This window comes from Mustelus asterias, chromosome 20, assembly GCF_964213995.1.
Source record: "Mustelus asterias chromosome 20, sMusAst1.hap1.1, whole genome shotgun sequence".
NCBI lineage: Eukaryota > Metazoa > Chordata > Chondrichthyes > Carcharhiniformes > Triakidae > Mustelus > Mustelus asterias.
The window spans coordinates 59094793-59121975 of record NC_135820.1 but is presented as its reverse complement, the minus strand read 5'-3'; the positions used below and the strand labels follow the sequence as shown (position 1 = coordinate 59121975).

The following is a 27183-nucleotide window of genomic DNA, read 5'->3' as shown; positions in this document are numbered from 1 at the left end:
GAGGACTTTGAATAGTGTGGAGGAGCAGAGGGATCTAGGTGTATGTGTGCATAGATCCCTGAAAGTTGGGAATCAAGTAGATAAGGTTGTTAAGAAGGCATATGGTGTCTTGGCGTTTATTGGTAGGGGGATTGAATTTAGGAGTCGTAGCGTTATGTTGCAACTGTACACAACTCTGGTGCGGCCGCACTTGGAGTACTGTGTGCAGTTCTGGTCCCCACATTACAGGAAGGATGTGGAGGCTTTGGAGAGGGTGCAGAGGAGGTTTACCAGGATGTTGCCTGGTATGGAGGGGAGATCCTATGAGGAGAGGCTGAGGGATTTGGGATTGTTTTCGCTGGAAAGGCGGCGGCTAAGAGGGGATCTTATTGAAACATATAAGATGATTAGAGGTTTAGATAGGGTGGATAGTGATAGCCTTTTTCCTCTGATGGAGAAATCCAGCACGAGGGGGCATGGCTTTAAATTGAGGGGGGGTAGTTATAGAACCGATGTCAGGGGTAGGTTCTTTACCCAGAGGGTGGTGAGGGATTGGAATGCCCTGCCAGCATCAGTAGTAAATGCGCCTAGTTTGGGGGCGTTTAAGAGATCCGTAGATAGGTTCATGGACGAAAAGAAATTGGTTTAGGTTGGAGGGTCACAGTTTTTTTTTTTAACTGGTCAGTGCAACATCGTGGGCCGAAGGGCCTGTTCTGCGCTGTAATGTTCTATGTTCTATGTTCTATTACTTCCGAGGTGATGTCCACTTTGCTTCTCTCAGCTAGATACCGTCTCAACAGTAGCCACAGCTTCTAGTGGCACTGCTGGGACAGGAACCCGACAGCAGTTCATTTGCTGCCTGATTGCCACAGAATTCAGTCATGACTCCATGAGACAAACTGAAGCACGGTTGCCTCCAGCTTTCAGGGCCACCACCACCCTGCCAAAATACAGCCCAATGGACCGTCTTAAAAATAAAGTATTCTGGCTGCTGTGTGTGAAGGGAGCATTGACCTAAATGATCTGATGTTGTTAGTCAGCTGCACACTTATGAAATGAAAGGCTATTTGGTTCATGTAGCTCTTTATTGCTCCAAGGGATTCGGATAATTAAAATTCCATACTTGAGTCGCTTGAGATGGCTTGAATTGTTCACTGACTCGAACTAAATCATTCACCTCAAGTTTCATAATTGCACTTTTGATTATGGCTACTTTTTAAATTTTACATTTTCATCTTGGTTCAATTATTTTGAATAAATTGTGTGCTTTGGTTTTTAAAGCAGCTCAGAGTCAAAAACAATAAGGACAATTTAATATGTATTCATCTCTTTTTTTTCACTGAAAAATTTAATTAAATAAGAAAAATGTATCCCATTTTAAGTATAAAGTGGGCTCCCTGTATTGACATAAAAGCAAAATGCTGCGGATGGTGGAATCTGAAAAAACACTCTGACGGAGAGTCATCTAGGCTTGAAACGTTGGCTCTATTCTCTCCCCACAGAGGCTGTCAGACCTGCTGAGATTTTCCAGCATTTTCTGTTCTTGTACCTGTATTGACTACTGCTAAAATCATAATGAACCAGCAAACCTCTCTTTTTGTTGTCGATTACCTGTGTTTTGTTTGGGCTTAATTCCTTCGTAACCTTTTGGTTGAAAACCACCAAATGCCCAGTCAAGCATTGGCTTAATTTGTTCCTCCAAGGTGCCCCGGTCATTGGAGGGGAATGGTATTCCAGATCTGCTACTAGCAATCTGTAAGAGTTGGTATTTTGTATTAGATATGGAATAAGTCATCATACTTTGGAGCTGTTTAGATTTATCTTAAGAGTATTGCAAAACTATGAATACCTATTCTATTTTCTGCTGTCACTAATAAATCCCAACCAAGACAGAAGCCACATTACAAAACTGACCTGCAATGCAATAACAATGGGATATGGATGCATTTCTCATACCCTTACTTTCTTCGGCAACATTTGTGAGTTTTCAATGTTGATTTAGCTAGTTTACAAGGACGACTGTCAATCCTTGCATTTGTTGACTACATCACTACATTATTGCTTATTGCTACCGTCCTGGGGTGCTATTAGTCTGAACCTCATCATCAGGCCAATTAAATACCTCTACTCAAAACTCTGGCCATCTCTTATCTGTAATATTCCTGTTTGTTGCACAAGAACAAAGCAAGACTAGTAATATATCTTCCTAACAGCCTTCAACTGGGCGGCATGGTGGCACAGTGGTTAGCACTGCTGCCTCACAGTGCCAGGGGCCCGGGTTCAATTCCGTCTGTGTGGAGTTTGCATGTTCTTCTCATGCCCCCGTGGGTTTCCTCCGGGTGCTCCAGTTTCCTCCCACAGTCCAAAGATGTGCGGGTTAGGTGGATTGACCGTGGTAAATTGCCCCCTTAGTGTCAGGCGGATTAGAAGGCTAAATGCGTGGGGCTGCGGGGTTAGGGCCTGGGTGGGATTGTTGTCAGTGCAGGCTCGATGGGCCAAATGGCCTCCCTCTGCACTGTAGGGAGTCAATTCTATGGAATGTACATATAGGTCATTCCATAAGGTGTAAAATCTAAACATACTCCTTTTTCTTTTCCAGATTTTCCTAAACAATTACCACCGGGGTCTGGATAGCACAATGACCACCTTTTCTCAGAAATTCAGCAATGTCACTCTTCCCCTGCTTGCTTGTAAGGTGTAACTGCAAGATTAGCAGTAGACCACTGTAATTTTCTTTAATCTGACACAATCAATTCTTAAATATTGAGAAAAATCTGAAAGACAACCTTCCATTTTATTCCTCCCATTTCTTGTGCAAGTTTAATTTCAATTTAGGCAGCAATAGAAAATAACAAATGTTAAAATCTTTACGAGGCACACTCTAAGCTTGCACAGTTGTTCTATATTATGGTATTTTTGGCAGCCAAACTATTGCCGCCGAATACAAACTGCAAAATAAACATAAACTCACATATTTCGAGCAAGAAATTGATTTATGTGGAAACTCTGGATAGTCAAATTTCCACTTCAGCTGTAAACTCTCACTACTGTCTCTCCAAAAGGAAAATCAAAGCCACATGTGGAACTTTAAAAGAATGCTAGCAGGCTCTTGCTATAAATTTTCCTATAATGAGATTTTCATTTGAGCTACACTAGCAGAAACTTTGTATATAATATGAACTACGGTGAAAACTATCAAATGTACTCTGAAACAAAAACAGAAAACAGCCTTAAGTTTACAGCAGGTCAGTAGACATCGGGGGAAAGAACCAACAGTCTATGGAGGCAATTCTCCTATCCCTCTGCGCTGCTTTTGTAGCCCAATGGGCCGGAAGACTCGAGCGAAGGCCGCTTCACGGGCTCCCCACTGGGCGCCACGGCCTCCGCGCGTCTCCCAGCACCGGATTTCCTGCACCGTCAGCTCTGCGCCAAAAATCGGCGCAGAGCTGCCTATTCTATTCACAATCTAATTTGCATACAATTTAAATGCCATTAACAGGCCCGGGACTGAAGTCTCTGGGCCTTCTAGCCTCTCTTGCCTCCCCTCTGCCCACCAACCAGGAGTGGTTCACTCCAGCGGGGTTCAGTATAGCTCACTATTTGTGGGGAGCTGGCGGCCTAATGCTGCTGGAGTGAAAGGGCCAGGGGGGTGGGGGGGGGGTGGTGGGGGCTGCAATCGAGGTCCCCAGAGGGTCGGGCACTGGGGGGGGGGGGGGGGGGGGGGGGGGGGGGCCTGGGCATTGCCACCTTGGCAGTGCCAGCCTGGGTCCCAAAAGCCAATGCCCAGGAGGCACCTTGGCTCTGCCCACTGGGCATAGGCTGTGCCAAGGGAGCAGGGCCTGATGGGGCAGGGTTTCTTGGGGGGGGGGGGGAACATCTGTGGGGGTGGGGAAGGGGGGTCCCGCTGCCACTCTACACTTTGGGCTGAGTGACACGGTGAGTGAGGGGTGGCGGGGTGGTTGGGTTGGGCCCAGGCACGTCCTGGGGGCAGTGATCGGGCGGGGCAAGATCGGAGAGCCAGCGATGCGGGAGTCGCAGCGCTGGCCAGCAATTGGGAGGCCGGCAGACTAGTATATAGCTACTGTGTTTATCAATGACACATAACTAAATACATATAAGCAGATACAATCCTGATTAGGTGCTATAATCAGCTGATTTCTACCAGACTCATCACTACACTCTACTGTTCCCATTTGACAGTATATTATAATGTGGGTGGCACTGTTTCCCCAGTCCCACATTAACCCTTACAGTCTTGAACACCTTAATACTACATTGCCCATGATGAAAGTTTCCATATGTACAATGACAGTACCAGTTCTATCTCTCCTCCATCTCTCTTGCCCCCTCCATAATCTCTTGATTGTGTGACTGGTTGTCTGACATCCAGTATTGGATATGGAGAAATTTCCGTCGATTACATATTGGCAAAACAGTGCCACTGTTCATGCTCCCATCACAAACTTCATTCCTTCACTATTCCCCTTCTTTGCAACCTTCTGAGGTTGACTATTGACTGCTCCTAATCTTGATGTTTTGTTTTGACCCAAAGATCAGCCCAACCACACATTTACACCATTACTAAGAATGCCTATTTTCACCTCTGTAACATTGCCTGGACTCTACCTTGCCTTTGTTCACATGCTGCTGAAACCCTCATCCATATCTTCGTCACATCTAGTCTAAATTATTCCAGTGCACTACTGGTGGTCAGTCATGTGCTACTTTCTGCATATTGAGATCATTTAAATCTCTGCTGCCTCTGTCCTAACCTGTACCAAGCCCCACTCACCAAATACCCTCATACTCACTGATCTGCAGGGACTCCCGGTCAGGAAAAACCTTGATTTAAAAATTCTCAGCCTTGTTTTCAAACTGTTTTGTAACTTTGAACCTCCCTTTGTCAGTCATCTCCTTCATTCCTTGGGGCGGCATGGTGGCACAGTGACACGATTAGCACTGCAGCCTCATAGCGCCAGGGACCCGGCTTGGGTCACTGTCTGTGTGGAGTCTGCATGTTCTCCCCCTGTCTGCTCCGGTTTCCTCCCACAATCCGAAAGTGGTGGTTAGGTGCATTGGCCATGCTAAATTCTCCCTCAGTGTACCCGAACAGGCACTGGAGTGTGGCGACTAGGGGGTTTTCACAGTAACTTCATTACAGTGTTAATGTAAGCCTACTTGTGACACTAATAAATAAACTTGAAACTTTAATCTCTGGAGAGCTCACTCTGATTTTAATTGCTCTTCTATTGACAGCCATGCCTCAGCTGCCTAGCCCTCAGCTCTACATCTCTCTTCCATGAAATCACTTCTTAAATCCTACTTTTTTGATCAAATCTTTGGTCCATATGGCCCACTATATCTTTGGGTGGCTTGGTGTCAAATTGTGTTCCATAATATGCCTGTGAAGCACATTGAGATGTTTAATTATATTAAAGATACAGTATAAATGTAAATTCTTGTTTTTATAACAGTTAGTTGGACATTAGCCTATTGGAGTTTGTGTGATTTTGCTGTGCTTAAATTGGATGCTGCATTTTCCTACACGGGAATCTACACTACACTTCAAAATAATTCTTTAGCAGTGAAAGGCTTAGAGATGTGAAGGGTAGAATATAAAGACAGGTTCTTCTCTTCACTATGTCTCCTTAATGTTCCAACTCTCAAAAGACTTCCAGAGCATTCAAATGATCTATTGATCTTGTGGAGAAAGGGGACCATGATGATGTGACATACACATTTATAATTGGTCTCTTCTGCAGAGAATTGAGGTTAGCCTATTGACAAGCAGTCACTATTTCATTTGAACAAAAACTGATAAGCAGGCTTTTATGTTGGGAAGTGCATTTGCACACGACAAGTTCTGATCTTTGCCAGACTGTCGGAGAGGATGACAGAGGCAAAGTGTCTCTTTAAAAGGAGGAAGTGAAAATTAACAGCCATTTAAATAAATCATTTCAATACGACTATTTTGTAAAAAAAAACTCTTTAGAAATTAGGGATGCAGAGCCTCTGAATCAACCCTTAATCTTTTTTACCAGAGCTTATTCCCAATTGAGCACCAACAACAAGAAATTGTGCCCACAGTTCCTGAATTTCTAACTGAAATGTATGGGGAAGAATGGGGTAGGGACCAGTGATTTTCCAATCAGCATCGTCTGAAGGTTCTGCTCCACACTAGGGTCAGTCAACTGGGGGATCAAACCAACTATTTAGGGAAGAAAAGGATTTCAGAATTAGCCCAGTGACTTCAAATACAAAAACTGTTGTCCTCATTTTAACTATCCAAGACCACAAGAAACTACAAAGGGTCGTGAACGAAGCCCAGTCCATCACTCAAACCAGCCTCCCACCCATTGACACTGTCTATACTTCCTGCTGCCTCAGAAAAGCAGCCAGCATAATGACGGACCCCACGCACCCCGGACATTCTCTCTTCCGTCAGGAAAAAGATACAAAAGTCTGAGGACACGTACCAACCGACTCAAGAACAGCTTCTTCCCTGCTGCCATCAGACTTTGGAATGGACCTACCCTGCATTAAGGTGATCTTTCTCTATACCCTAGCTTTGACTGTAGCACTACATTCTGCACTCTCTCCTTTCTTTCTCTATGAACGGTATGTTTTGTTTGTATAGTGCGCAAGAAACAATACTTTTCACTGTATACCAATACAAGTGACAATAATAAATCAAATCAAATCAATTACCTCCAAAGCCTGGAACACAGCCCTTTTGTAAGAGATCAGCTTGTTAAACGCCGAACTGTGGAAATACTGACCAATAGCAGTTAAAGGCACAAGTTTGTCGGCAGAAACCTTGAAAACAAGAAAATATGAAAATGTTAATAACTCAAACCATTCAGAAAAAGTCTATACCTGCAGGTTTTTAGGACAGTCCTACATTTTTAGCCCATAATCCAAGTGCAAAATGGCATCCATTTTGGAATAGTGCCTTCCAAAATAAGGTCTTGCATCCACCAAATACTGCCAAATAGGGGTTGACATTCCACTGACTCTGGTGAGCTAGAGTTAGGTGTGAATGATGACAAACTGAAGAGGGAGTTAATAGCAGAGTGCATTATGGCAGTAAAGGTGCATCAGCATCACCTAACCCAAACTGCCAGCTGAAATATTGTGATGGAGCAGAGGATTTGATAGGGGTATTTAAAATCTTGAAAGGTTCAGATAGAGCAACTAAAGAGAAACCATTTCCAATGGCCAAAGGGTCAATCAATAACTGGACGGCACAGATTCAAGGTGTTTGGCAAAAGAATCAGAGGCACTATGTGAAAAATGTTTTTCAAGCAATGATAGTTAGTGTTCAAAATACACTGCCTGGTAAGACAGTGGACACCAATTCAATGGCAACCTTCAACATTGAATTGGATAAATCATTGAAGGAGAAATAAATTTCAGGGTTATAGACAAAGAGCAGGGCTAAGAGTTGGACTAATTAGATTGCTCTTCGAAAGAACCGCGCTGACTCAACCTGTTGAAAGGCCAGCTTCGGTGTTCCACTGTTCTATGAATCCATGAGCACTAAATTTAGTAGCCCTTAAGAATAGGTACCTGGATTGCAATACACAATTAACCTGTTCCAGTTAACTGCAATACAAACAGAATACCAGCTTCCTGCTACCAACTATTTTAAATGATTTCACATCCAGCTACGACTATCCATGCTGTTGGGAGGCTGGACCACTAAGTAGGGGCAAGTATTGCAACTGGCTAACACATTAAAAGCTAGCTGGCAATGCTTAAATTTAGCCTTTGAAGTGGTGGGCTGGGGGTGGGGAGAAGAGGGTATGGGCACATTCTGGCTGCAGCATCTGCTGGCAGTTATGCAAAAAAATTAATAAAAGCACAATACTGTGGATGCTAGAAATCTGAAATAAAAACAGATAATTCTGGAAAAACTCAGCATGTCTGGCAGCATCTGTGGAGAGAAAAACAGATATGTTTCCAGTCTATTAGAGACAAGAATCTGATGCAAAGAAGTGAATCTGACTTTGGAAACACTGAACAATGGCATAATGTGGGAAAGCGCGGGCTTCAAAGTTTTCAAATGCTGTACTGGAGGCTTGGCGGAGGAGATGGACTCGTGGGACCAGAAGGCCCTTCAGATAGATGCATAGAAGGCAATGGGAGCAGATAGCCATGTATGCAAATGCCAGGAGGCAAGCCCCAAGGACTTGGATGTAATCCCACAAGAATTTCAATAACCTCACACAAGTTGTCAAGGTCAGGGAATGCATCTCCAAATGCCTTATGTTATCATCTACATAGGAGTTTCACACACTGCTCAATTGATCACACCACCATCACTCACTTCCCAACTATTTATATCAGGTTTCATACTTAAAATCCATGTTCTGCATTGTACCCTTACACATTAGCACTGCTGCAAGCCTCATACCAACTTGCACATACTGTCAACTATTCAACCACAGCTGCCTACATCAGCCAAACAGATAACTCATTGACACACTTCTCTCTCTTGCAGTTGGAAGTGAAACACAACTCGAGACAGCAGAACCTAACAATCGGCTCACCTGCAAATCCTGACCTCCTTGGAGGAACAATGGTGACCATTAATTATTGGGACACCCATTGCTGAGACTTTAGTCAATGAAGTGTCTAAAGCCATCAAAGGTGATGCTATCCCCATTCTTAATGTTCCTTTATATCAGCTCTCTCTCATCTTGCATACATTTCTGAGTTACGAACTGCAGATAGTATAAGAATGCACCTGTTACTCATCCTCAGTCCACACCGCAACCGTACGCATGTGCTTTCCCTCTCTCAGACACTCAAAGTGCAACCAGGCCAGGTTGCACTGGAGGAACAACAAAAAGGCAGTGGTGATAATGAAGCACCATTAGTCAATTTCACACTTTCAGCCACCAGCTCAGATACTCATACCCACATAGAGGATAGAATAGAGGTGGAATGAGACAAATTGCCTATAGACAGGACTAATCAAGACAGGGGCGGGGGGCAAGGATAATAATGCGAGTGCAAACACAAGCCCACCAGGAGGCTAGGTCACCTACAGGTTCTACTACAGAGACTCAGGTGAGGACTTATAGAGTCATAGAGGTTTACGGCATGGAAACAAGCCCTTTGGCCCAACTTGTCCATGCCGCCCTTTTTTTCTTAAACCCCTAAGCTAGTCCCAATTGCTCGCATTTGGCTCATATCCCTCTATACCCATCTTACCCATGTAACTGTCCAAACTCTTCTTAAAAGGCAAAATTGTACCTGCCTCTACTACTACCCCAGGCAGCTTGTTCCAGACACTCACCACCCTTTGTGTGAAAAAATTGCCCCTCTGGACCCTTTTGTATCTCTCCCCTCTCACCTTAAACCTATGCCCTCTAGTTTTAGACTCCCCTACCTTTGGGAAAATATATTGACTATCTAGCTGATCTATGCCCCTCAATATTTTATAGACTTCTATAAGATCACCCCTCAGCCTTCTACGCTTCAGAGAAAAAAGTCCCAGTCTATCCAGCCTCTCCTTATAACTCAAACCATCAAGTCCCGGTAGCATCCTAGTAAATCTTTTCTGCACTCTTTCTAGTTTAATAATATCCTTTCTATAATAGAACTGTACACAGTATTCCAAGTGTGGCCTTACCAATGTCTTGTACAACTTCAACAAAATGTCCCAACTCCTGTATTCAATGTTCATGTGCTGGTCATTGAAACCAAACATGCTGAATGCCTTCTTCACCACTCTGTCCACCTGCGACTCCACTTTCAAGGAGCTATGAACCTGTACCTCTAGATCTCTTTGTTTTGTAACTCTCCCCAACGCCCTACCATTAACTGAGTAAATCCTGTCCTGGTTCGATCGACCAAATGCATCACCTCGCATTTATCTAAATTAAACTCCATCTGCCATTCATCAGCCCACTGGCAGAATTCATCAAGATCCCGTTGCAATCCGAGATAACCTTCTTCACTGTCCACTATGCCACCAACCTTGGTGTCATCTGCAAACTTACTAACCATGCCTCCTGTAGGACCATGCCTCCCATGCCACCATGCACTTTGATGGAGTTGCCTTCATTCTCCCATCCCACTGCACTTATTTTTTAGCGCAGTGGGCCGGGAGATTTAAGCGGGGCCTGATTAACACAATCTGCGCTGGGTGTCCAGCCTGACCCCATTGGAGTGAAAGGGAACCATCAGGGGCCCCCCAGAGGGTCAGACAGCGGGGGTGGAGGGGGTGCCCAATGCCAGTCTGAACTCCCACTGAAAAAACCAGTGGGATTTACTCCAGTTTTCAGGCAAATTTGACACTTGGAATTTTTTTGGGAGAATTACCCCCTCCTATTTATGTGCACAACTAAGGTCTTGGTGCATCAGAAAGTCTGCAATCAATGTCAAGAAGGTGGCGGCGTCCAGCATCAACTTAGAAAAGGCTTTGAACAGAGCTTGAAGCTCATTATTTCCAACATAGAATCAGTAGCTAGCTCCATCATCACTTTCTGTATGACCACACAGCTTTCATCGTATGCATGTTGCACACATCTGCTTTGATTGCAAGCCATTTAATCAACCCTTCCAACCGGTCCCCATTCTCTGATTTGCCATAATAAAAGCAAATCACTGCAGATGCTGGAATCTGAAACCAAAAGAGAAAATGCTGGAAAATCTCAGCAGGTCTGGCAGCATCTGTAACGTGCTGCCAGACCTGCTTTGGAGCTTTGACAAAGGGCAATCTGGACTCGAAACGTCAGCTCTTTTCTCTCATACAGATGCTGCCAGACCTGCTGAGATTTTCCAGCATTTTCTTTTTCGGTCTCTGATTTGCCATGGTAGCTCAAATGGAAAGACCAACGTACCCATCAGATAATACATGATTGCAACTTGAAAATATATCACTGTTCCTTCATTGTCATTGGATCAAAATCCTGGAACTCCTTACATAACAGCACAATGGAAGTATTTTTAACACAGACTGCAGTGGTTAAGGAGGCAGTACATCATCACCTTCTCAAGGGCAATTAGGGAAGGGCAATAAATACTAGGCTCGCCAATGACACCCACATTACATGAATGAATGAAGAAAAAAGATATACTACTTTTTAAAGATCAGAATATGATATACATAGCTGGCTAAAATTGAGCTTTGTACAATATCCCTCAAAGACCACGAGATTTATTTGCAGTAAAATGGCAAAGCTGAGGTCAACTGGAGGTTAAACATATCGTAAGATCAATCAGAAGGTAATTAGGCAGTTCCCAAGATTAGTAAAATAAAGGCAAGAGTTGATAAGTCCTTTTTAAAATAGCTTTGACATTTCGACATGATGTATAGAATATGACAGATGCAAGAGATAAATACATATTTCCCTAACCAGCTACTAAAACAATTCTTATCACCTACAAATTTTACTCCTGAGAAGCCTAGTTTTCACTTGTTGAGCTCAACCATATAGTCAGTCATGTGTGAATTTGGTGAGGAATTTATATTCAAAATTGGAATAGTTAATATGTTAAATATATTCCATGTTCTGTATTAGCAATTAATAATTTTCAGTCACTGCATTGCTCATAAAATGGGACTAATTCTTCAAAAATGTACTGTATGCTTGATTCAAAAAGCAATCGAAAGCAACATGAATAAAATTTAATTTATAATGGCCAAAATCATTTGAAAGTGTGATGAACTGTCCCAAGGCAGAAGATGAAAACGCAACCAAGTTCAAATAAATCAAGGACATTCAGGTAGACCATTCACTTGGCAAAATTCACATATGCACATGTAATATTCCCACATTTATCATTTCATGCAGGCATTAACTTATTTTTCTTTAGCATGTTAACATTTGCATAAAAATACCGCACACAAGAACTATTACAATTGTTTCAACTATTTGTATGTGAACTTCACCAAACCCAGAAATTCTACTGTATGATGTTTGGGAAAATGATGTAAACATGTTAACTTATTCTGAAATTTTCCTTCATCTTTATCTCTTATTTTGCACTTACCTCTGAAAACTTGCCATCTCCAAACCACTGAAGCCATCTCATTCCTGATGCAGCTTGCCTTCTGCCAGGTGTACGCCAGGAAACTACTATTGCTGGCCACCACGAGAATCCTTTGATCTTCCCCCAGACAAGCTCTCCAATGCCATAACCTTTGCCATCCTGAAGACAGAATTTTTTTATTTTTTATTTAATTATTAGCCCACTAGATATTCCAATAATTTTCTAGAATTAACCAATTACATAGAAGCATTTGAAACAATAAACAGGTTGCTTTCACATGTTTGATAAGGAGGAGAGGCTGTCCATAAAACTGAGAATTAAAAGATTTTGCTGGATCTCCCACTTGTAATGGGGGAGGCACGGTGGCACAGTGATTAGCACTGCTGCCTCACAGCGCCAGAGACCTGGGTTTGATTCCAGGCTTGGGTCACTGTGTGTGTGGAGTTTGCACGTTCTCCCCATGTCTGCGTGGGTTTCCTCCGGGTGCTCCGGTTTCCTCCCACAGTCTGAAAGACATGCTGGTTAGGTGCATTGACCCAAATAGGTGCCGGAGTGTGGCGGCTAGGGGAATTTCACAGTAACTTCATTGCAGTGTTAATGTAAGCCTTACTTGTGACTAATAAATAAACTTTACTTTTACTTTACTTTAATGATTATTGCACTGGATTCTACTTTGCATTGCCCACAGATTGGAATCTAATGTAGGAGTCCCGGGTCTCGCTGCCAGCTAGGGAGCTGGTAAAAGCTCTACATCACCTCTTTTCAGGAAGGCATGCCTCATTAAGTGCCAATTAGGCAGCAACAGTGCTGCCCCTGGATTAAGGACTGCTGAGAGCTGTCAGCTAATAAGAGAGCAGTAGCTCTTTATTGCTCAGCAGAGCGTCACTCGGGAGGATGCTGCTGGTAATGCACACTGAGGGACTTGAGCCACAGCTGAATAATGGCTGGAGAGGGATGGGGGTCACAAGAAAGCACGTTGGAAGCATGGGTAGTGGGCTCGTTCTCAGCAGGTTTTCACCCTTCCCAATGCAAGTCCCTCAAGCAGGCACTTAGTGCCTTTGAATGAGGGAGTATCTAGAAGCTCGCAAGCAACCCATACAGGGTATGTTTTTTGGGCTTCCCACATAGCGTGCTCCCTCCTCATCACTAGGGGTGGCGGGATGAAGCCCTTGCGCATGTCCACAAGCATTCTCACCATGGACTTAATCGAAGAAGAGGCAGGAAGATGGCAGAGTCCCCATCTACCACCCACCACATCGATGAAATGCCTCCTGCCACCAAACCCGACAACGGAAGAGTAATTAAATTCTTCACTCTCATACACAATGAAGGCATTACATACAGGTAAATCACAACCTGTAAGGCAGAAGATAGCCGATTCAATTGGCAATTTTTGGCATATATTGGGTTTCCTTTTAAAATGCTCCCAAACACAGATTTCTAACCTCTTGTCTAGCTGAAGATCAAATACATTAAGCAAGGGAGTTCAACTATCACCAGAGCCAGACGAGTTTCACATGTCATTATGCCATTAACTGTGCCAACAGGCAGCAGCATACTTAATTGGCAATGAAGAAAGGAACTGCCTCCACAGGCTCAGAGCAGGTCAGACAGCATTTGTAAAGGAAGAAAGAGTCACCCTTCAGGTCGAGGGTATTTCATTGGAACTTGGAAAAGTTAGATATATAACAGGCTTTAAACAAGTACAGATACAAAGAAAATGGGAAGAGAGAAAGGCACAATGGTTAGCACAGCTGCCTCACAGCGCCAGGGTCCCGGGTTCAATTCTGACCTAGGGCGACTGTCTGTGTAGAGTTTGCATGTTCTCCCTGTGTCTGCGTGGCTTTCCTCCGCGCGTTCCGATTTCCTCCCACAGTCCAAAGATGTGCAGGTTAGCTTGATTGGCCATGCTAAATTGCCCCTTAGTGTCAGGGCATTAGTGAGTAAAATACTAGGGGTTACGGGGATAGGGCCTGGGTGGGATTGTTGTCGGTGCCGCCTCGATGAGCCGAATGGCCTCTTCCTGCACTGTAGGAATTCTATGATTCTATTCCATGAGAAGATCTGTGATGGAGTGGAAGGCAGAGGAGATTAAATAACTAAAAGACTGATGCTGCAAGGCAAAGGAGATGATAATGGGGCAAGTAAAGAAACAAATGATGGGTCTAGAGGAGGTATAAACAGGAGTGGCAGAATCATTACCAATAGTTTCCTTCAGAAAAATGGGGGTAGCCATCATGATCTCAAATTGTTGAACTCAGTATTGAGTTCAGAAAATTGTAAAGGTGCCCAATTGAAAGATGAGTTGCTGTTTCTGGATCTTAATTTGAGATTCACTGGAAGTGTCAGATGCTAAGAGAGAAGTTAGGACGAGAGTGATACAAGAAATTAAATAACATGTGACCAAAATCTCGAGATCACATTTACATACTGAATGGGAGGTTCTGCAGGGCAGTCAGCCAATCTGTATTTTGTCTCCCCAATGTAGTGGAGGCCCCATCACCAACAAATACAAAGAAATACCAAGAAAATCACAGCTTCATTTGGAAGGAATGTTTGATATCCTGAACAATGGGAAAGAGGTTAAATGGCAGGAGTTGCAACTCCCACATGTATAAGAAAGAGCCACTAGAAAGGAAAAAGGAGTTGGTGACAACTGAGAAGTGGACCAGGGCGTGTGGAGGGAATGGTCACTTGGAAATTCAGAAAAGCTGGATGGAGAACAATGTTACATCTAGCTTTTTTATTCCCCCGAAGCACAGACAAATTCTTTAAATGCGCAGACCCTTTCGATTCTTTTGCATGGTTGCGAATGTGCGGTGATTTAAAGCGACCAACTTGTGGGCGACCTACGCAAGGATTTTTGGGGTGGTGTGGGACCGCACAGCTTCAAGTGAACATTGGTGGGAAAGATGTGTATGTGCATGGAAGCAATTGAAAGGCATGTGCTGCCAGCTGGAAGAACATCCGCAGCCAGCTTCCACCATAAAACTACTATTGCCAGAGGCAGTCCAGGCTGACTCTACCCTCAATTCTTCTGTCTTTGCCCCCTTCAAACTGAACAAAAAGATCTTATGCAAAATTACCAGGTTCAAGATGGCCAAACATGTGACCGATGATAATTGAATCTGACCAGCATTTTTATCTACTTTCAGCGACATGAACAGCTGCTGAAGGGAATTCACTACACTACTGTATTTCACACAGGGATAACTGATGGGTCCATATGGCCATCCTACCTTCCATGCTTTCAATTTGGCTGTGTTGGCAGGATTTGCTATGAAGCATTACTAAGATTTCACTGAGACAACTGTTCTACGATTCACTCGTATCCCATATATTTGTCATGCTAAGCACTCGGAAGACTGTAAGATTTTGCAACAGCTTTGAAGGAACAAATAGTGGAGCCAGTCCAAAGGCACACAATCAATGTTCCCCTAACCTGTGTGTCCATGCATCAACTTAGAGGTTCCCACACAAGTCAAGCATCAGTTGGCCCCTCTGAAGTTACCATGTGTGTGCAACTGCTCAAAAGATTTAAAGGTTTGTACACGTAAATAAATAGGCTGCCAAAAACATTTCAATGTGCCACCTCTACTTTGAACAGGTAAACATTACATTTCCTAAGCACCCTTCTCAGGTTTGCCTTTCTCAGTCTTCACTACTTTCAGGAAAGAGAATTCTAAACTCTTAATGATCCTCTGAGAGAAAAAAAATTCTCCTCACCTCTGTATTAAAAAGATCTCTTGTTTTTAAACTTTGTCCTGAGTTCTAGTTTTCCCGTCAAGAGGAAACATCCTCCCAGTGTCCACCCTATCAAGTCCCCTCAGAATCTTATATGTTTCAGTAAGCTTACCTCTCATTATTCTGAACTCCAAAGGGTATAGGCTTAGCCTGTTCAATCTTTGTTTATAGATTAAGTCCTTCATCCCAGGAATGAGTTATGTGAATGTGAAACTTCTCTGAAGTGCTCCTAAAGCCATTATATCCTTTTTCAAGTAGACCAGGCCTGAACTTCTGACAAAGGGTCATCCAGACTTGAAATGTTGGCTCTATTCTCTCCCCACAGATGCTGTCAGACCTGCTGAGATTTTCCAGCATTTTCTGTTCAGTTGCCTGAATTTTATGGCTTGGCAGTGGTGGTGGTGGTGGGGTGTGTGTGTGTGTGTGTGTGTATGTATGTGTGAGTGTGTGTGCAAGCAGCAGGACCGGAAGTGGATGAGAAATCGACTCCCGCCTGCAATCGGCTCCAGACAGCAATTCCACACTGGCTGGCCAATTAACTGCTGGTCAGCATGAAACAGGCGCTGAGACAAGCTCAGCACTGCCAGTGGGGACAGGAACCGAATGGACCCCAGGACATGGGGTTTAAGTGGAGCTCCCTGTTGGCTGACGATTGTAGTTCAACAGCCTCAGGGAGCTGCTTTGATTTTCCAAACATCAGATTACCTTTCTTAGTTCTTGTGCTCTCCATCATGTCTGCAATATATCATCTAACGTTTAAGTTTAAAATTTATTTATTTATTAGTGTCACAAGTAGGCTTACATTAACACTACAATGAAGTTACTGTGAAAATCCCCTAGTTGCCACACTCCGGTGCTTGTTCGGGTACACAGAGATAGAATTTAACACAGCCAATGCATCTAACCAGCACGTCTTTAAGACTGTGGGAGGAAACCGGAGCACCCGGAGGAAGCCCGTATGGACAGAGAGAGAATGTGCAGACTCTGCACAGACAGTGACCCAAGCCGGGAATCGAACCCAGGTCCCTGGCACTGTGAGGCAGCAGTGCTAACCACTGTGCTGCCCAACGGCATCCGGAGACCGTGCCAGGCGGTTCCCTTATTGATTTCCCTTCCATTTCCAGCGTTGCTTCTCTCTCTTCTGAACCTATGCTCAGGTTCTCAGCCCCTTGACAAGCTAGTTTAAACACTCCCTTACTGTATTAGCAAACCTCCCTGCCACAATATTGTTCCTGGCTTTGTTGAGGTGTAGCCTGTTGGGCTTGTGCAGGCTCATCCCCCCCAGAAGTGATTCCAATGTCCTGTGAAACAAAGCTCTCCTTCCTTCAACATCTCTCCAACCATGCATTCATCTACACTAATCACCTATTTCTGTACTCACCAGTGCAAGGGAACAGGAGTGAAACAGAGATTACTACTACCTTTGAGGTCCTACTCTTTAACTTCTTTCCTAGCTCAGCCACTGAGTGACATCCTTGAGCCTCACAATGGTGGTAACATACCATCCTAGAGTCATGCCTGCAGCTGCAGAAAAGCCTGTCTGTTCCTATCAGAAGGAAATTAATAGGTGATATAATATTGCATATCACTGTAAAATTAACATTACTAAATGTAGCATTTAAACAACATAGGATTTTCATAATCAAATGCAAATATAGATGCCAATTTAATCACTTATGCCATATTGTAAAAAGGTGACACATTGTTTCCAATACAATTACCAGGAAATCAGATGAAGTGAAAACATTACAGTATATTGTCTGTGCATAGCTTATTGTACAGCCCACAACATCCTTTGTCACTGATTTATTCCGATGTAACTGCAAACCTTTCATTACTTCCTATTCAGTCCTTACACCTTCAATTAGATCATGGTTGCTCTGTGTTTTAACGCCATTGATCCATAACCCCTGTTGACACTGCTTAATAAAAAGAATTGTTGAAAATTTCTAACTTTTATGTTGCTGTGAGCCAGCATCTAAGAGATACATAAATATAACCCACCAATGTTCTGCCCTAAACCCCGCCCCCCCCACCCCCAATATGGCACCTTATCACACAATGGATCAATACCAAACTTTTAAGAAAGGTTTTTCAGCTCCATCATTTTTTCCCTATTATGGGTCCAAACATTTATCTTCTGAATAGTGCTCATAATACACTTTAATACTGAAATATGTGTCAATAATACTGTAAAATTGTTGATGGTAGAAGAGATGTGCTTGTTTTCAGTGGACACTAGGTCCAGTTGTATGCTTGGCCAAATTGTGCTGGATTCAAGAAACCCCAGCCTTGAAGTTAATCTGTCAAAACTTACCGATATAAACATTCCATTTGAACAGAGACCGCAGCAGTTCAAGAAGGCAGCACTTTCTCAAGGGCAATTAAGGATAGGCAATAAACGCTGGCCTACCCAGCAACATTGTGTGTCATTTTTATTCTATTTCAACTGAGGTAATACCCCTTTTAAAATAAATGGTTTCGTTGCTCTGCAAATAGGAAGGAATTTCACAAGTTAAATTTGTTAAAATGCAGTGTTATTTCAAGGCTTATGTCACAACTTTCTCCTTCATCAAAACCTCAGAGTGGTGCAAGGTAAGGATACTTGGTATAGAAATATTTTCAGTATTGACCTTGATAATATCTAATGGATATAAACATTTAAGGATGTTCACCAGCAAATCTTCAGCATTAGCGCATTGTGTTGTTCTGGAATTACTGGTGATATGACCGCTGGACTTTATAAGATGGTTATATTTTAAACTGTCTCTTTTTCTTTAAGGTAAAACAGAATGCCCTGGAATTGGGGAGGGGGGTGGGGTGTGGGGGGATGATAAGTGAACTTGTGCTGTACTCTGCCCAGTGATAAGCCCATGTGAGGGGGGAAGATAAGTGAACTTGTGCTGTACTCTGCCCAGTGATAAGCCCATGTGATCTGGTAGCCATGGGGATGTGGCGGGTGGGGGGCAGGTCAAAACATATTCCAAGGGCATAAAGGAAAAGACAGCGGTCTTGCTGCTGTAAACTTACAGGCTGGAATTCTGCAGCTGCTGCCAGCGAGAATAGAGAATCTGGCACTCAGCCAAATCTCCATCCACTGCAGCGGGACTGGAGAATTCCAGCCGCAGGCGAATTCAGAGAATCCAGCTCGCAGACTCTGAGAGCGGGTTTTCTGCCCTAACCCACCCCCATGTTTCCGTCGGCCGAGGCAGCTCGCCACTGGCCACCATGGTCTTCTGGTCCCTCCGGCCAACGTCCAGGGTGTTCTGCGTTGCACTCCCATCCCACCGCCGGGAAATCTGCCATAGTGTCCACCTTCGGCGAGACCAGAAGATTCTGCCGGTGGGAAGGGATGGACTCAAGGAGAAAGTGCATGATAATTTGATTGCATTCAATTAGATCATGGTTGCTGCATATCCCAACTCCATATCACATTGATCCATAACTCTTGATGATCTTGCCTAACAAAAAATACTGTTAGGGAAAGTAAACCCGCCACATAGAAGAGAAAACCTGCTTTTGTGCTAATCATCAAGTGAAGGGCTGGTGAGAAGCGAATCCATGGTCGAGGAAAGGAGGACTGTGAATAGTTAGAGACTATAAAGTTTTTTTAAAGTTTATTTATTAGTCACAAGTAAGGCTTTCATTAACACTGCAATGAAGTTACTGTGAAATTCCGCTAGTCTCCACAGTCCGGCCGGCGCTTGTTCGGGTCAATGCACCTAACCAGCACGTCTTTCAGAATGTGGGAGGAAACCGGAGCACCCAGAGGAAACCCATACAGACATGGGGAGAATGTGCAGACTCCACACAGACAGTGACCCAAGCCGGGAATCGAACCCGGGTCCCTGGCGCTGTGAAGCAGCAGTGCTAACCACTGTGCTACTGTGAATAATCAGAGGGAGATTTACAACTGGTGAGTCCATTCAATTATTCTCAAAGGGTTGAGTGATGAGGATTGTGTATAAAAGAACACTGAAAGATTCACCCTGGTGAAGCAGGGAAAAAGAATCCTGTTAACACAGGTGGAGGTGAATTTTAAACTTAAGACGACGGGAGTGATTCTCTTAGCCCACTGCACTGCTTTTGCTGGGTGCCACGGCCTCCGTGAGTCTCCAGCCGCCGGATTTCCGGCGCTGTCAGCTCCTCGTCAGAAATCGGCGCAGAGCTGTATAATTTATTTAAATCAGCATTATAATACAAGTTGCATTTCATTAGTGGGCCCGGGACTGAAGTCCGCTAACTCTCTCCCCCCACTGCCAGGAGCGTTTCACTCCAGCAGGGTTTACAATAGCTCCCCACTTCTGAGGAACGGCGCCCGATCCCACTGGAGTTAAGTGGGGCCATCGAGGCCCCCCAGAGGTTCGGGGATAAGGGGGTTGCCCCGTGCATTGCCAGCTTGGCAGTGCCAGCCAGGCCACCTGGCACTTTCCAAGGGGCATCGGGTGGTGCCAAAGGGGTGGGCCCTAATGGTGGGCAGGGCCTCGGAGAGGAAGATTGGTGGGGGGGATCCCATTGCTACTCTGCACTCGGGTTGGTGACAGAGGGAGGGAGGCCAGCGATCAGGCTGGGCATCGGGATGGTGGTGGTGGTGGGGGCGGGGGGGGGGGGGGGTGTTTAGCCTGCCGCAAGGGGACCAGGGCTGCAGGGGGTTGGGGGGGAAGAATCGGGACTGCCAGTGGTTAAGGGTGGTGAGGAAATTGGGAGATCAGGACTGCTGGGGGCGGGGAGGTGCAGGATCGAGGCGGGGAGGGGCGGGGGGGCGGGGGAGGTCAGACACATCCGGGGTCCAGCGGTGGGGCTGTGGTGGGAGGGTGGGTCGCATGGCCAGTGATGGGGGTCCACTGGACTGGCCAACAATCGGGAGACTGGCAGTGCGGAACTACTGCACATGTGCTGATCTCGGCGCTGACAGATCAGCATATGCGCAGTGGCTCGCTCAGCGCTTTGCTGCTGGTCTCTCCAGCGGGAATAGGCCCTGCCCCCTGATGTTTTCCATGAATCACGCGTGAGCACTCTGCAGCATACGGAATGTGAGAGATTCATTTTGAAAATTCCGCTGAAAAAACCAGATTAGCAAATTTGACACTTAGAATTATTTTGGGAGAATCACCCCCACATGTCTAAAAAGAGTGGTGGACAATGCACAAATGTAGTGTGGGATTTTCTATTGTGTTAAGAAGTTAGTTTGATGTATTAGTTGCCGACTAAAATTGCTAAGTCAATGTTGATTTTAATTGGTTTGCGATAGTACAAGTCTTAAAACATAAAACCTGTACTGTATGATCTTTACATAGGTCATTCAAATGAAGTTCTCTTTTAATTCATGTGGTAATACAGAACTTGAGTATTGCTGAAAAAAAGCTGGTGATGCTTTTTCCCTTGCACTCACTAGGACAGATTTGCAAGAATGCCAATTATAAAGGGAAAAACCATTTACAATACACGAGAAGAAAGTGCTGATTGGTTGGGAAGTGGACTCTAAGAGGTTGAGATGTTCCCTTGGAGAATGCACCAGTTAACTGCCAAACTTTTGTTTCAATTCAAACCAGGCAGATTCTGATTGGTCAACCTTGATTGCCCAGCCAAATTCATGTAATCTTTATAGAACAAAGAAACAAATAAAAGGAGAGCACTGGAACAGGCCCTTTGGCCCTCCAAGCCGGTACTGATCATGATACCCTAACTAAACTAAAAAAGAACCTTCTACCCTTACACAGTCCGTATCCCTCTATATTCATGTACCCATCTAGACGTTTCATAAATGTTGCCAATGTGCTTACTTCCACCACTTCCTCTGGCAGCGCGTTCCAGGCATTCACCACTCTCTGCATGAAAAACGTCCCCCGCCCATCTCCCTTAAACTTTCCCCCTCTCATTACAAGGGGGCAAATTACCTGGGCCTCCTTGTAATTGACACTTCCACCCTGGGAAAAAGCCTCTGACTATCAACCCTGTCTATGCCTCTTATAATTTTGTAGACCTCTATCAGGTCTCCCCACAGCCTCCATCTTTCCAGTGAAAACAATCCTAGTTTATTCAACCTCTCCTCATAGCCAATGTCCTCGAGACCAGAGAACATCCTGGTGAACCTTCTTTGTACTCTCTCCAAAGCTTCCAAATCCTATTGGTAGTGTGGTGACCAGAATACATATCTGAGTATTCAAACAGAATTTTACCTGGTACTGAGGGGTTTCTTCTGTAGCCTTCACAATACTATTTTCACAAACAAATTCCTCTGCCTGATTTGAAGGTATCTTATTACTCTCCAGAGGCTCCGTAGTGAGGTCAATGACAGGACTTTCTGTTACAAAATCCTCAGAAGGGGTTCTCCTGGTCTTCTGAAGCTGGAAAGAAAAATATCAAGAAACAACTAACAATCACATAGTATAACAACATTCTTGTACAAAATGTTTGATGTTACGCGTCAATGAAAAATCATGTCTGTCAACCATAATGTTTTTAGCTCCCTATCAGTATTTCAAATCATGTATCAGCTTGCTTCTGTTTATGAAAAAAAATCAGTGTTTTAAAAATAAATTGTACTTTTTTAATGGAATTGGAGGTTGACCATATCAAACAACTTAGATCAGTTTCAAGAGCCTGTAAAAAAATTCTCCTATTCTTGGTTTTATATTAACTTAAAGTGGAAAGTTTTGAGAATGTAACCAAGAATTTCTAGCCTTGTGTTTCATAAAATTTGAATATTAGAAATGCACATTAGGTTACACTGCATCTAAAAAAGGAAAACAGGTTAATGTTTTAACTGTTTGGGTTTTCTTCAGTGCTTTGAAAATGTGTCCACAGCAAAAAAGGCACTTTACCTAAGTAGACCAAGGACAAGATTTTTAAGCCTTTCAAAATGCATGCTATTGCACAGAGCTAAATTTGAGCCCCAAGTCGGCAATAAGAAAGGCTTCATACACAGTATGAAATGGATAGCATGCCATGGGACTAGCCAATACTCATTATGTATGCTACGTCACAATACACACAACATAGGATGCCCACCACATACCCCAGTCTACTCTGAAAGGCAGCAAAAATCACACTGCTCGACTGCCAGGCATAATAGATTTAAGAAGAAAAAGAGTCAAATCCTTTGCATATCTTCTGATGGAATGTTAGATAAATCCATAGCACATGAGGCAAGGAACTGAGGAATGTGGGACTGTTGCTCGATTTAATGTTACGTTCATTTCCTTTGATCTTCAGGAAATCTGGGCCGGAATTCTGTGGCAGTTCACGCCGGCAGGATTTTCTGGTCCCGCTGCAGTGAATGGAGATTTAGCTGCACGCCAAATTCTCCAACCTCGCTTTCAAGGGAGGCAGGGCATGAGTGGCCTCATTTGATGTTCAAACAAATTTTTGTCAATGGTGGTGGAATTATTTAACAATATTGAGCATTTACATAAATAAGGTGTCAACAGCATCGATCTGGTCATCTGACGATCTGTTTGCCTTTGGCACATGACAAAAATTAAAATCACACCTTCTCCAGTTCTCACGTGCTTATCAATACTTTTAAATCTGACTCCTTGGTACCAAATGATCCCTCCATTACAGATATTAAATTTCATCTAATTCTCCCACCCCTTCCACCAGTCTACAAAGCTCACATATATTCACATCTCATAGAAGGATTGTCCAGTCACCGAGCATTCTTAGACCAAATCACAAAATACCTGGCATGAACGAGCACTTGAGTACAAACATCTGCTCAGCCACAAAAATATTTACCTAAAACCTTATCTTTACCGTCTCACCTTTAACGTCTTTAAGAGCAATGCAGTATTTTTGCATTTTTGTGTAAGGTCAGGAAACCACAATAACATGGGAAAGTTATTGTGGATATTCAAGTGAAGCTGAACAATAAAAACTGCAAGATACTTTAGTCTGGATAACAGATTTTTGCCAAACTAATTAATTATTAGATTCAGATTAACTAATTGGAGCAACCATTGCAGATATTAGAGCAGCTTTCTCGAAGGTCAACCCACGGAAAGTGACTGGCCCGGATGGGGTACCCGGACGAGCCCTCAGATCCTGCACGGATCAGCTGGCGGGGGTATTCGCAGACATCTTCAACCTCTCTTTGCAACAATCTGAGGTCCCTATCTGCTTTCAGAAGACGACCATCATCCTGGTACCTAAGAAAAACCAAGCAGCGTGCCTTAATGACTATCGGCCGTGGCTCTGACATCTATCATTATGAAGTGTTTCGAAAGGCTAGTCATGGCACGAATCAATTCCAGCCTCCCGGACTACCTGGATCCACTACAGTTTGCCACAACAGGTCCACAGCAGATGCCATCTCCCTGGCATTGCACTCAACCCTGGAACACCTAGATAACAAAGACACCTATGTCAGACTCCTATCTATTGACTACAGCTCAGCCTTCAACACCATTATTCCCACAAAACTCATCTCCAAACTCCACGGCTTGGGCCTCGGCTCCTCCCTCTCCAACTGGATCCTGAACTTCCCAACTCACAGACCATAATCAGTAAGGACAGGCAACAACAGCTCCTCCATGATCATCCTCAACACCGGTGCCCCACGAGGCTGTGTTCTCAGCCTCCTACTATAACTCCTTATACACCTATGACTGTGTGGCCAAATTCCCCTCCAATTCGATTTTCAAGTTTGCTGACAACACCACCGTTGGATCTCAAACACTGACGAGATAGAGTACAGGAATGAGATAGAGAATCTGGTGAACTGGTGCGGTGACAATAATTTCTCCCTCAATGTCAACAAAATGAAAGAGACTGTCATCGACTTCAGGAAGCGGAAAGGAGAACATGCCCCTGTCTACATCAACAGGGACAAAGTAGAAAGGGTCGAGAGCTTCACGTTTTTAGGTGTGTCCCCCAAGCCGACACTATGGTTAAGAAAGCCCACCAACACCTCTACTTTCACAGAAGACTAAGGAAATTTGACATGTCAGCTACGATTCTCACCAACTTTTACAGATGCACCATAGAAAGCATTCTTTCTGGTTGTATCGCAGCTTGGTATGGCCCCTGCTCTGCCCAAGACCGCAAGAAACTACAAAAGGTCGTGAATGTAGCCCAATCCATCATGCAAACAAGCCTCCCATCCACTGACTCCGTCTACATTTCCAGCTGCCCCAGCAAAGCAGCCAGCATAATTAAAGAACCCGCACACCCCGGACAGTCTCTCTTCCACATTCTTCCATCGGGAAAAAGATACGAAAGTCTGAGGTCACGTACCAACCCACTCAAGAACAGCTTCTTCCCTGCTGCCATCAGACTTTTGAATGGACCTGCCTCGAACTAAGTTGATCTTTCTCTGCACCCTGGCTATGACTGTAACACTACATTCTGCACTCTCTTGTTTCCGTCTCTAGGAACAGGATGCTCAAAGAAACAATACTTTTCACTATATGTTAATACATGTGACAATAATAAATCAAATCAAAATTTTGACTTTGGGTAATAGTGCAAAATGGGCATCTCTTCCGATGGAAATCATTAGAAATGAAAGTCAAGAGGGATGTAAAACAGGTGGCTGATTCACTACTGTGATCGTGTAAAAAGGTGACAGAAAAATCAACCTAAGTCAGTATTACCCACTTTGTCACACATTGAGAGGACGTTCACTCAGTATACTTTCTTGGACTTCAGGTATGTAATAAGTAACACACAACTGAGCAGCTATAAGAATGTGCTCACAGTAATGCTGCTGTTTGTTCTTTTAATGAGCATGCACATGGTATGGGTGGCACGGTGGCACAGTGGTTAGCACCGCTGCCTCACAGCGCCAGGGACCTAGGTTCGATTCCTGACTTGGGTCACTGTCTGTGTGGAGTTTGCACGGTCTCCCCGTGTTTATGTAGGTTTCCTCTGGGTGCTCCGGTTTCCTCCCACAGTCCGAAAGACGTGCTGGTTAGGTGCATTGGCCATGCTAAATTTTCCCTCAGTGTACCCAAGCAGGCACTGGAGTGTGGCGACTAGGGGATTTTCACAATAACTTCATTACAATATGAATGTAAGCCTACTTGTGACTAATAAATAAACTTTAACTTTATTAAGAACAATTAGCACATGATTTCAGCTGTGAAGTGGAGTGAAAAAGCAGATCTAAAAAAGAAATGTGAAATAGATGAAGCCCTGTGTATCATTGCAGATCATACGAAAAAACTGCAAAATATATGCTACATATCAAATGGTAGACTACTATTAAACTGTTGGTCCAGTAAGTGTATCCTATCCACAATTTGCTGCACCTGGAAAAAATGATGAAAGATGGCGTCTATAATTGAAAAAGTGTCAGGGTATGCACATTGAAAACCATTATCGAACTATGTATGGACCTGACTTAATTGCTTTACATGTCTGCAATTGGTTGCAATTAAATTAGTAGAAAAGGTTTGCACGAACAACTTTACAGATAATTACTGTTGACACAAATTTATCCAGTAAGTTTTAATCAAGTACGATACAATATGTCAAAAGTATTACAATAGGCTACAAAGTGAGGGTATGCCAATTGTCAGCTGTCATGAAAACATCTCAGCAAAATCCAAGAAATTGGAATATTTTCAGCTGGTAATGTTCTGGTTATATATTTTAAGTTGTGAGAATATGTGATTAAGATAATTAACGCAGGAACAGTGTGAATTTAACTATTGCATTTGATACATTAATGAGCTAATCAACACTGCAAATAAATGTTTACCTATGGCAATTTTATAACAATGGGTACAGAACATGAACAGATTTGAATAGGTTGTCAAGGATTCAAAGAAAGAGATGCAAGGTGAAAAAGAAAGGTGTCATGGGGAAGATAGATGAAAGGAATTTACTTTTCTTTTAAACTCTAAAAGCTAAAATAAAGAGATGAAGGTAATTAAGGCTGTGAGAGTGCAGTTCTATCAAAATTAAGTCAGGAAATGGGGATTTCAGTGGAGAAAACATATTTAAGGAGAAACTGAAACCTATGCAGAGGAGCTTTTTTTAAGAACCCAGCCATCAGTGTGTGAAGGAAGCCTGATTTGAAAAGCAAGCTGCTGGGTTACCTCGGAAGTAACATGAAGAGACTTAAACACACCAGTAAAGGTTACTGGATTTTTATTGATCTTAATATCTATAAGGTGTTGTGGATCAGATTTGGGGAGTTAGCTGTGAAGGTTAAGATAAAATTGTTTGAAACTAGTGATACTGTGTAAAGCCATTGCGTTAGTTAAGTGTACTTCCAGTTCACTTTATTGTTTTTTCTTCCATTTCTTAATAAACATTTACTTCATTGAAATCATCACAAAAGAGTTGGGGACATAATCTTTTGGATTTTCAAACCTCTCCTCATATTATACAAATTGCAAACACGGTTGAAGGTAGTTGTTTCAAAGTTTCCCTTCTGGAATTTGAACAACTCAGCATTTATCATCAGCCATATCCTTAACGCAGCTAAAAAGGCAATTTATTAAC

At 43.5% G+C, this 27183-nt stretch overlaps 1 protein-coding gene across 1 annotated transcript in view; it reads right to left on the bottom strand.

Moving 5' to 3' along the window:
* Window positions 1-27183, bottom strand: part of dnmt3bb.1 (DNA (cytosine-5-)-methyltransferase 3 beta, duplicate b.1) — a 233427-nt gene that overhangs the window by 99966 nt on the left and 106278 nt on the right. The window contains exons 6-9 of the mRNA XM_078236641.1: window positions 21909-22076; window positions 11986-12144; window positions 6688-6795; window positions 1591-1732 (exon numbers count right to left, since the gene is read on the bottom strand). Coding sequence (XP_078092767.1) covers window positions 1591-1732; window positions 6688-6795; window positions 11986-12144; window positions 21909-22076 — 577 coding nt within the window. The remainder of the gene's footprint in view (window positions 1-1590; window positions 1733-6687; window positions 6796-11985; window positions 12145-21908; window positions 22077-27183) is intronic.